General features: G+C 40.3%; 1 protein-coding gene across 1 annotated transcript in view; it reads left to right on the top strand.

The window, feature by feature from the left end:
* Window positions 1-11,463, top strand: part of KDELR2 (KDEL endoplasmic reticulum protein retention receptor 2) — a 31,147-nt gene extending 19,684 nt beyond the window's left edge. The window contains exons 4-7 of the mRNA XM_017734159.1: window positions 5,497-5,598; window positions 8,035-8,193; window positions 9,219-9,471; window positions 10,244-11,463. Of these exons, the coding sequence (XP_017589648.1) occupies window positions 5,497-5,598; window positions 8,035-8,193; window positions 9,219-9,471; window positions 10,244-10,278 (549 nt within the window). The 3' untranslated portion in view covers window positions 10,279-11,463. The remainder of the gene's footprint in view (window positions 1-5,496; window positions 5,599-8,034; window positions 8,194-9,218; window positions 9,472-10,243) is intronic.
* The last annotated feature ends 442 nt before the right edge of the window (window positions 11,464-11,905 follow it).

Genomic DNA, 11,905 nt, shown 5'->3' with positions numbered 1-11,905 from the left:
GGGTCCCGGCCGGGCGAGCCCCGCTCCGCCGCCCCCCGCTGCCGCTTCCCCCCCGTTCGGAACGGGCATGCTCCAGTTCCCTGTGCCTTGGTTCGCTTTCCCCCTTCGGCTGTACGGTGTGGTGGTTGGAGGGAATTGCAGGCAGTTCCCATAACTGCAGCGTAGCTGATTTCTCTCAGAAAACTGGGGGTTGTTGTCATTCAAAATGGGCATTTCCGTGCGCTGTGTGTTATGTGGATCGGACCACACACCCTGGGAATACCGCTTTCGTTGTGCACGGGGCTTTGACTCTGAGCTTGACTTTGCCTTCTCTCCGGTGAGCTTCTGCTTCTTTAGTGAGGGCGATTGTTCTTGAAATCAGTTTGCCATGTGTTGATGATACTGTTCAAATACCACGTTAGCACTGTTGAAAAGATGTATCTGTAAAGTCTTCAGTTAAAAGCAAGAAGAATTAGTTGAGGTTGTAACTTGAAATAACTGAGAATGGGGAAATGAAAGAGATTTACACTACAGGTAGGAGGAAGTAGAGGTTCTGTATGTTTTCATGTCAAATCACTGGCTAATCACTTGATAGCACAAAAAAAACCAGTAAATGAATAGTTTTGGTTTTTATAAAGTAAACTAATAGCTTTGGTTTTAAACACACTTAAAGTAAAAACTCTTCTTAAATTTACAAAGAGGTTAGGGAAATGACTCCATGGCCCACATGCAGCAGTAGTGCAGAACTATTGTTCCTGACGTCATGGAGCACAAGAGCACCTTCCTGATGAACTTACCTGGCTCACGCTCTAGTGCATCAGGAATCCTGCCTGGATCTGGCAGGAGAGGGCCTTGCCTCCTCCAACTCTTGCGTAGAGTTTTGTCCTGTGTTTGAGAAAGGCAGTTGAGATTACAAACTGCAAGAGGGTTAATGATCTAAAAACTGAATATCATTTACTGTCTGAAGAAGGAAAATGAGAAATTCTGTTGCAAAGCTGAAATTCAGATAGGATTTGAGCCAAGAGAAATTTTTAAGTGACCTTTGGATGTGAGGTTATTTACACAGTATAGCACAATGTGACCTGGTCCCGTCTTTCTGCTTAAAAAGTGATCTGATGCTGCTTTCCTTAAGCCTGTTGTGATTGAGAATCTCTGCTGCTAGGGGTTTATTCATAAGAAAGCAGCCTCACACCAATCATTGGTACAGCTTTCTCCAGGACAGAAAAATAAATGGCCTGTATGACACAGGGCCTTCAGCTCTTCCCTTTCTCAAATAAGCCAGCATCCCTGGCCACAAACACACATGCATAAGGTCTTTCAGTAGAAAATATTTGCTTAATTCATTTTCCTGAGCAAAAAAAGAAGAAACAGGGATGTGTTTGTCAGGGGTTGTTTCTTTGGTGTCTTCCAGTTCTGCCTGAGTCCTCAGGAGTAAATCCAGACCCATGTTGCTGCTGTGAGATTGGTGCCTGAGGCCTAACAAGACTGTCTAGAATGAGATTTTTATTTTTGGGGCTCTATTCTGTTCCTCCTAGTGGTTCATTGTTGTCAGTTGAGGTTTCTATTGATAAAAACTTTGTAAATATATATTTGCATATGTTTGTAAAGTCATGCATGACAGTAACCCCTAAGTAGTTACCAGTTAATGTTGAGCAGCTACGAAGAGCCTCTTATTAGGGGGCTTTATGCTGTTCCTTTACATTGTATGGTTATTAGAGCCATTTATAAATTAAATAATCTTGTACCTTGTGGTTATTGGTGACTAAGGAAACATGGGCAAACCAGCTGCTGCTTGAACTGTGACTTTTGAAGCAGTAGAGGCTTTGAAAATAAATAAGGGCTTCTAACTGCTGGCTGAGCTGCAGCCTGTGATCCATGAAGAGCTGGCAAACCACATGGTGCCGACTCCTCTCTTCTGGTTGTGTCTGTGTGTGTCTGAGGCCTTTGTTCCAGGGGAACGCAGAGGCCTGTAAAATCAGCTGGAAATGAGGGAGACAGCCTGTGGCACCTCTGCTGCAACCTGCTGTTTTTTGAAGACTCATAGTCCCCATTGCCTTTCTTAAGCAGTGACTCCTCTAATTGAGGAAGATAGGTGAGACTAAGCTCATCTGCACTTTGAATCAGTCTGTGTTTTCAGTGTTCAAGAAACTTAACTTTTTTTTTTTCTAATTTAGTCAATAGGTTGAAAAGAGAGCAAGGGGAAAGCAAATCAAATCATGACTTCAGAATTTTAGAGCTGGCAGGGAAACAATTTTTTGCATGTCTGGTTATTGGAGTTTCCAAATTTAGAATTTGGGAAAATGTTTGCTACTCAAAGTAACAGCTCAAAAGTCATTAGGAAGAGCCATGGAGCATGTAGTAGGTAACTCCATTATTGACATCATGTCATAATTAGGAAATTCATGAGACTTGAGGAATCCCATGTTTTCAAACATTGTCCTGTTCAGACTGCATTTTCTTACCCATTTCAAGTCAAATTACATTGTTTGCAGTGCAAATTACTGCCTGAAAATTGATTTGCGTTTCTCTGTGTCATTTATCAAGTGTTAAAGGTGACCTGCAGTTGCAGTGCTGTCAAATTATATGCTGTATGTTCTAAAAAAGTGGTGTAGGTAGTAAATGTCTAGTACTTTTGCTAGGTAATGTAGCTGTGTCTCTATTTTATGTGCCTGCTGTGGACCAGATAATATGCGAAGATGAAGATTTCTGACAGTACTCTGCCATAGGCTGCTGCTAATTTGTCTGTATTTTTCAAAAACTGCTGCTTTAGGTAGCTTTGGAATTTTTTCTCTGTCTTTGAAGGAAAGTATTCTCTTTGTCAGTTGGAAAATTTATCTTTAAAATTAGGTTGGGTTTTTAAATTGGTAGCACAGGAGTCTTAATACTAGTATGTTATTAGCAGAACCAAAGAAGTTGTGGTTCTGTGGCTGATGTGGACTTGGTACAGAACGAAACTACTTTGTTTTAGAAAGTCTGCGAAGTTTCCGTGGCAAAGTATGGACTGCCCTTCCTTAAGAGAGGATTTGTTTGTGGGTTTTAAGGCTGTGATGTGCTGTTCATAGTTGGTAAGTGCTGTACACACTCCACAGCTCAGTGTCTCTGCTCCTGCCTGTTAATTCTTACCTGCCTCACCACAGCAAAATGAAGTTGATAAGAAAGTACTACAATTTCAGCTCTGCCCTCCTGCCTGGCTGTGAAAATCACCTGAATTAAAGTTTCATGCTATGGCTTTCAGCCAAGCTGGAGCACAGAAGTTGAAGGAGTTTTTCCAGGTGTGAGGATGAAACAGAACGGAGAGGTTTGGCTCCTCCAAATTTGAGCCCAGAGCTTTGGAAAAAGAAATAAAACCATTTTTATTTAGCTCAAGAACTAAGTATAATGTTTGTGGGAGTAAAAGGAAAAGGGAGAAGGATGAGAATATCACTGTAGCCTCAGTGTATTGCAGTTGCCAATGGTGAGCCAGGGTCAGTGCTGTGACACGTATATTGACACATTTCCTCAAGTTTTGCATCAGTGGTACAAGAGTGTGTTTACCTGTTCCCTCCTCCTGTTTTTGCTTATGGTTTAGATGTTTCTCCCAGATTGCCTGTCCCTTCACAGGCCTTTGGTTTGCACTTCAAACCTTGCCTAGTCTAGTCTAGTCTACTTAACTTGAAAATTAGTTTGGGTCTAGGGTGGGTTTCAGGATTTTATGACTATTCTGAAGATTCAAAAATCAGTGAGTATTGAAAGTCTTAATAAAAATTACAACTTTGGGGTTGAGGAGGTGAGACTGGCAATGGCTTAGAAGAATTTGTCAAGTATATTATATGTATTTGTGACAGTACATCCAGATCCAAATTTATAGCTGTTATCAATAATTAATGTCTCTTATATGCTTCCTCCCCCCCCCAGTTATTTGCTAAAAGAAAATAGCATGCTAAATAATTTAGCTTAAATATATTCTGTAGTGAGATGCTGTTCTGTAATCTGTCCAGGTGGATTTCTTTGTCCTGTGGGTTCTGACCTTAGGACAGCTTTGCTTGCTGGGAGGTTTTATTGACAAGTCCTGATGCCAACAAGCACACCTGGGATGAGCCCGGAGTGCTGCTTCAGCTGTCTATGCAATGTAGTTGTAGTTCAAGAAATGTCAAATGTATTTTTTTCTAAACTTTGGGAAGTGGTTTGCTTGTGATTTTTTTTTTGTGGGGGAGGGTTGTTTTGGTTTTTATACTTGCAGCTTGTGTTTTACAGCTTTACAGCCCACAGGTTTTGAGGTGGTTTATGTTCCCTGTACTGCACTTGAGCTGTTCTGTTGGTGGTACATCAGGCTCACCTTGCAGACATTTCACATGTGAAAGTTGCAAACACCCCCCTTTCTAATTGTTACTGTTTCAGCCATTCCTGTACTTCATATGTTAAATTTCTTCATCTGGAGCAGCCTGTTCCATGTTCCTTAAGCTGGAGTGAAAAAGGACTTCAATAGCCATAGCAGACTGCCTTCTCCTAATTGCTTTATGGCACTGTTAACAAAAGCCTTTCTAGAAATATCTCTATATAAAAGGACAAGGACTTTCAGCCTTGCATCATAACCCTCTCCCTACAGAGTATTTTTCCCTCTTGTTTTTTGAACAAGACTTGCATGCTTAGCTGAACAGATTCAATTATTTTCACCCTGGATGACTGAAAACAAGAGTAATTGGAATAACAAAACAGAGGCACAGAGTAGGTTGTTTTGTCCCCCTGCTGTGACACACCACCACATCAGTATTATGGAGCGATGCTTCGCCTCAGTTTTCAGAAGCTTTTAGTGACTGATTGTGCAAAGCTTTTATGCTTCTAACTGTGCTCTAGTGCCTGAAGTTAAGTACAAACAAACGTTTTGACATTGGGGCTTTGACCTAGAATCGAAAGTTGCTTTGAAGATGTGATGTAGATATCTGACATTTTCTCTCACTTCCCTCTCTTTTTAAAATTTTCTTTTAGTACATAATAACATGTGGGCTTGATTGTTTGATGTTTTTCTCACCATGTGGCCAATTGAGTCTGTGAATTGAATTGTCTTATGTTTTAAAATCTGTGTATTCCTCTAAAATCCCGTTACTGGTGCCCGCATACCTTCTGCTTGTCACTGGGTCTGTTCTGTCTATTGCCCTTGTGCCTTTCCAGTTATTCAGCATCTAAAGATTGTACTGAGGCATGTGACAGCTGAGAACTGAAAACTAATGCAGCCTTGCCCAGTGATAATACAGAACAGATAGCTTGCAGGTGATGTTTTTGGAGATGACACTACCTGCTGTAATTTCTAAACCTTGTGTAGTGCCAGCACCTGTTGCAGTACAAGGTAACTTACATTCACACTACTGAGCTATATGGGCTTAGGATTCTGTTTGTACAGCTTGGGAACTTGGATGTTGTTCTAATTTTGTGATCAAGTTGCTTAAAAATGAAGGATATATCCTTTCTCATCCCGGGTGTCAAGTGTTTCAAAGCACCTCATCACTTTCTGAATAATTAATTATTTCCTTTGTCACTTCAGGTATTTCTGGGAAAAGCCAGCTTCTGTTTGCACTGGTCTTCACTACTCGTTACCTGGACCTCTTCACTTCATTCATTTCATTGTATAACACATCTATGAAGGTAGAGTATACTGAAGAGTTAGAAAAGCCAGTGATGTTGCATGCAGAGTGCATAATTTCATTAATAAAAGCCACTTTGAATGACCCACTGCACAATTGTTACAGAGTAAGTTCTAGATGGGCTTTAGATAAAGAATGTGGAAGATGGACTCAAAATCCTGCGTCTTTTGCTGCACTCCACATCCAATTTTAAAAAAACTGTTTGTATCAGGACTGTGACATTTAGAACAAATGGCATTGTGGTTATTGAAAATAAAAGCTTTTGGAAAAACAGTTCAAATAAACTGTATTCCTCAACTGAGACATTAAAGCTCAACTAAATCTCCTTTTATTCACTACAAGGTAAATTAGTATTCAGAATGCACTGCCAGAATTGCAGCTAGTGTCTGGTCAGAGGCTGATCAAAAGTTGACAGGAGTGAGCTCTAAGGAATGTAGCTTCTGTGAGTTATACCCCTGTCACTTGCACACTGAATGTCAGTGAGCCTGAATTTGAGTTTGTTACTTCTTATTCATTCCTGCAATTTCTGGTGCTGAGTACAAGAAAACAAAGCAGTAGTCTGGGAGAGGGCAGTATGTTCGTGCTTTTTAAATCCAATTCCTTTATTCTGGGATTTTCCTGATGCTTTTCAGCTTTAATTCAGAGGGCAGTATAACTTTGCCAAGAGGAAAGACTAAATAATCAATAAGGCAAATCGTACTGAAGAATTAGGGAAATAATACTGTAAAATAAAATTTTGTGTCTTAAACTCACACTTGCTTTCCAACAAGTGAAATGTGTATGCTTAAGTTTTAATATTAACAGTATAGATGAAGAGCTGTGGATTAAATAAAATATTCTTGAAACAGAAGCTTTTTCCGTCTGCAGTTTCTGATTGGAAGGTACTGTTAGGTGCACTAAAGGAGCAGGTGGGGGGGTTTTGCCATTTATTTATTTATTTATTGGTTGTGATTCAGGGCCATGACCACATCTTTGTTCTGCAGCCCTCCTAACCAGAAAAGGAATGAATGTGGAAATACTAACTTTGAAAATGGTTCCGTTTCAAAGGTTACTGCTTAGAAAGACTGTTGGATATAATTGTCTTTTCAGCCCATTGTTGTAGTGTCAAGATGAAGCTGCTTGAGTATCCCAACACAACTTTGTGTTCTATTTGCATACATTTAGGAGTATATAATGTTACACAGTCACTGAGAATAGTTGAGAACTTGAGAGAACTTCAGTTGAGAAGTCGAGAGTTGAGATTCTTGTGATGAAGAAATCTGTAATATAAGAAATTTGGATTCATTCACACTTCCTTAGTGTCTCCTTTGACTATACCAGCTGTGATTAGTTTACATCTGTAGTAAAGGTTCTCTGTATCCTGTCCTGTCGTCCTTTATCTTTACTCAGCTGGGATGCTTGTGTAGCAGAGCCTTTGGATTCTGAGCTCCTTAATACAGTATTTGTAGGATTTTGTATCTGTGAGCAGAGCTTTTAGTGATTAATAGCATCTGCAAACAGTTGGATTTTTAATCTGTTACTTCTCCGTTGCAAAGAAGCCTTTTTTAATGTGATAAATGGTTTGGAACATTTAATCTTTGTGCTGAAACTGGCAGAAGCTAAAATATTTGTCTAGTCTGCTGTACTGTGTTGACTCCAGGACAATGAGCTCTGTCCTGATGATGGCAGATTGACCTTTAGAAAGTCTTAGATTCTCTCTGATTCTGTTTTCTCACCTGTAAAATCAAGCTTTTTGCTCATTCCACAGGGAATAGCTATAAAGTGTACTGTGCCATAACCATTCAAAATGGTTAGACATCAGCTCAGACTGAATTCTGGTTCATTGCTTCTCATAGTCTGTTAGTCTTGCAGGTTTTGTGGCCTGGTGGCTGGTGAAGAACAGTGTCCAGTTGTCACTCTTCAGATTTTAGAGATGTTTAAACGTCCAAAGCAAATCAGCTTGTTTGTGATATGTAAATGGTTGTCTGAATGGGGCTTATTGAATATTTTTTTAATTGCCACATGAGCCACACCACGCTGGGCATTTTGAATGTAGAAAGGCCCCTTCCATTATTACTGTGTCTATGCACCTGCACATTTTTAACCTAAAGGTTTGGGGCCAGTGCTTCCCCTGCAGCTGCAGAACATGTATTCCTTCTCCAGTCACTTCCTTAGTTCTGTCTACTCTGGAAAGGGTCTTCACCTTTGGGCAATCAGTTCAACCATGTGATGCCTTTAAAGCAACAAAACCAGTAGAGCCCAGAGTCACTCATTTTGAATTATTACTCTGCTGACAAAAGTTAAGCACCACCAACAGCCAGCTAAACCACGTAAACAATGCAAAGAATCCAAAAAGACCACACTTACTCCTCTTAGTGCTTATTCAGGCAGTGTGATTTAATCCTGGAACCTCTATGGATTGTTTTGGTGTTTTGTTTCTTTCTTTCCTTGCCCTCAGCTTATCTACATCGCTTGCTCGTACGCCACCGTGTACCTGATCTACATGAAGTTCAAGGCCACCTACGATGGAAACCATGACACCTTCCGAGTGGAGTTTCTGATAGTTCCTGTTGGTGGGCTCTCCTTTCTTGTCAATCATGACTTCTCTCCTCTGGAGGTGAGTTGATTGTGGGCAGGAGATTATTTTTTTTTTCCTTAAAATATTTAGAATGTGAAGATGAGCATTTTTAGTCTGACTGGTAAATGGTTGAAGGGTGTCTGTGTTTAATAGGTTCAGGCTAATGCTTTCCTCAAAGAATCTGTGTGGTGCAGATGTCTGTGCAAATTTAAGGCACCTCAGGAGATCAGCATTGATTATTTCATTAAGCAGAAGACTGTGTTTTTCCCAGTACATTCTGATGGCTGTATTAATTCAGAATTCCTTTTGTTCTGTTTGTTAAAGAAATCCCCAGGAATGCAGTTCGTGAATAGTTGGTGCCACCTGGTGAAAACAAAAGGAATTATACTACTACTTAAATTTTATAGAATTGCAAATGGTCTAGATTAATAAAAAGAATTGCATTATATTTAAAGTGCAGCTGTGTGTTTAATTGCAGAAAAAATATGTTAAAAATGTAATTATAGGGAGTTCAAACAGGTAATTTTTCCTACGAAATAGAGAATAACTTTAGATGCTTGTTTTACGTGGACTGAGGTGCATTTTTATATTGGGGTTAAATGAATTTATTATAGAGTAAGGGAATTTGAATTGCAACACTTTGAGACGTATTTTAGATTTTGCTCTGTGTTAACTCATTCTTTAAACAGATAAAAAATGGAGAAACATTAGGGGTGAAAAAGGACTTCATCTTCCCTGCAGATTTCACAGCATGGGCTCTGTAAGCTGTATTTCATGGTAATGTGAACTGGAAGCACACAAGTTCCCTCAAAAGTGAACTTGTTGTGTGCCAGCTCAGCAGACAACTGGTTTGGAGAGTCTGCTGTCTGTCAGGAGAGTTCCCTCCTACCATCCTCTGGTTATGAAGCTTTCACTTTGTTTTTCCTGTACCAAGGAAAGTTTGCCAAAATACTGTACCTGTATGAATAGGTATTCATCCATAACATTGTTAGAGAGTGAGAATGTTTTCTGTCCTACTGTTACCAGTAAGACAGTTGAATTTACCTGTGGTTTTGTCCTTTCAGATACTGTGGACCTTCTCCATCTATCTGGAATCGGTTGCTATTCTCCCTCAACTTTTTATGATCAGCAAAACTGGGGAAGCAGAGACCATCACTACTCACTATCTTTTCTTCTTGGGTCTGTACCGTGCCTTGTACTTAGTCAACTGGATTTGGCGCTACTACTTTGAGGGATTTTTTGACCTCATAGCTGTTGTTGCTGGTGTGGTCCAGACCGTTCTGTACTGTGACTTCTTCTATTTGTATGTTACAAAAGGTAAGTAGTGCAGTAACTTCCAGCTTCAGGTTGTGGAATGTAGCAGTTAACAGGTTCATAGGATCTGCTGCATCAGCATTAGGAGGCTTGTTAATTCTGTGTGCAAATTAGTGCTGAAATATCCTTAATTTATCAAGTACATTTTTGCTTCCGGGGAGCATTTCTGGGGTATGGGTAGAATATAAATGTATAGATGGTCTGATGAACTTTTGGAAAAACTTAAGTATGGCTAAGTATATATTGCTGTTGCCTTCCATGGATAAGCATGATCCTCCTGCATCCCCTGACTATCTACACCGTTATGTGCAGGTCCTGTGCTTACAGACACACCTTTCTCAGTGGTTTAAATACCATAAAAGTTGAAAGTGTTTTGGATGTTTCTGTTCATGCTGAGTGTAGAAGCAGACACTTCTGCTGGGTGCATTAACAATTCTGCCCTTACTCACATCTCAACTTCTGTCATGTAACCACAAAGCTGCATGGGGCTGTGTTGTTTTAGTCATAATTCCTAAGAGACTGTGGTGAGCAGCTAGTATGTCCTATGAGGATGAAAAGTGGGAATTCCTGGGTGCCACAAGAGGGCAAGATGAGAGTTGTTAATTCTAGTTTTACCAGTATGTACTGGAAGGAGAGAGGCAGTCTGGCAGGACTGTGTGCAGTGGGCCTATTTGGTGTGAAAGGTTTCGGTCCCTTGCACATTTTAACAGTGTTTGCTTCTCCTGTATCACAACTTTGTTTTGCTGACTGTTTTCTTTCCCACTTTTCCTTGCAGTTCTCAAGGGAAAGAAGCTCAGTTTGCCAGCGTAAGTGCCAAAACATCACCAGCATCTGTCCTTTTGGATGCTTGGACAGAACAATCCTTATCACAAGCAAAGGCGAAGATGCTTGAGACAGAAAGTCAGAAACACAGCTCTTTATAGTGCAGGTAGTCATCAGCGGCTCTGTAAGAACGGAGGAAAAACAACCAGCAGATTTCTGTTTGATGCATCTTGCCTTTATCTTTTTTATTACTATGTATAAAGATTTTTTACATAAAGAAACTTATACTGTATTAATAAATTCAGTGTATGGTTTCAATTGGAATAGTTCCAAAAGTGAGATTTTTGTGAGATTGTTTATGACCAGGAACAAGTGCAAACGTTTTTTTTTTTAATTTTCAAGATTTTCTTTGAAATGACTGATTTTTTTTCTTTTTTTTTTTTTTCAGTGCACAAATATGTGCATCCTTGATGGATGGTAGTCATCTGTTCTTTCCCTTTGATTCAGTTTTCATTCCACTATATTTATTTTTTTTCCAAAAGGCGAATATATGTCAACTCTAAATCTGAAACCACCGATGTTTGATGTGATGTGCTGGTGCCCAGTCTTTGTGCCATCTGCTGACATGGAGTTCCTTATTCAAAATGTATGTTGGTGCTAGAAGGGGAACAGTCACATTTTGTAGTTGTTCCCCTTCTAAAACAGACTGATGGCAAGAGGGCAGCGAGGAAATCACTTGAGGCCACAAGGACGGGCCCTTTCCTGTTCTGCCATGATGTCTGGGAAGGTCATCCCAATAATGAAAGCACTTGGCAGCCCAGGTCGTGAGGGGTGAGATGCGATCGTGTTACTTAGTGGCAAATGTTTGTGACTGTGTTGTTTGTTCAGGAAGAGAAGGTTAAATATCTTGGATGTCCAGCCCTGCTCCACCATTACAGCTGTAGGAATGGGAGACTTGTAAGTTGTTGATTACAGAAATCTGTGGGTGATCATTTGAAACAATATCTACATTTTCTTATTAATGAATGCTTTATAAGCAATTTCCATGTTCAGCTTCAAGTGGTTTTCAATGTCACTTTTGGACAATTAATATTTTTTTTATAAACTTTTCAGAATCAGCAGCACCAGTTACCATTCTTCATCCTTTAAATGATTCCCTTTTTTTACTGAGCTGTTGCATGATTTATCCTGTGTTACCATCCTCAATAAACACTTTATGAAATGGTGAAAACAGTTTGGTTTTATATTTTTTTTTCATTCCTGAACATGAAAGTTTTCTGTTCGCCTGGGACTGGATGAAACGTTGCAGTGAGGACAAGTTGGTTATGTCCTTGCTGTATTGAAATACGAAGTTTTTAAGGCTCTGAGGGGCATTATAATTGATGGAAGCAATGATGACTGAGTTCTGCTTGTTTATTAAGAGCTCAGTCTCCAGCCGGGTGCAGAGGAGGATTTAGTGCTTGTATGTGTTTTATCTCCTTCAATTTAATTTGCCGTCGTTATCTCCCTCGTCAGTGCTGGTTCTCGTTCCTAAGCCCAGCTGAGCAGTGTTTATTGCAGCCGCGGTGCTGCCGTCTCCTCTGTCCCAGCGCTCCCCAGCGCGGTCTGTCCGTGTGCTGGACTGGCGGGGCCGGGCCGCCCGCTGAGGCCCGCGGGAGCTCCGGGCGGGGCCGGA

The sequence above is a fragment of the Corvus brachyrhynchos genome, unplaced genomic scaffold (genome assembly GCF_000691975.1).
Source record: "Corvus brachyrhynchos isolate BGI_N302 unplaced genomic scaffold, ASM69197v1 scaffold5, whole genome shotgun sequence".
NCBI classification, from domain to species: domain Eukaryota; kingdom Metazoa; phylum Chordata; class Aves; order Passeriformes; family Corvidae; genus Corvus; species Corvus brachyrhynchos.
This window is presented reverse-complemented; position numbering and strand designations above follow the sequence as displayed.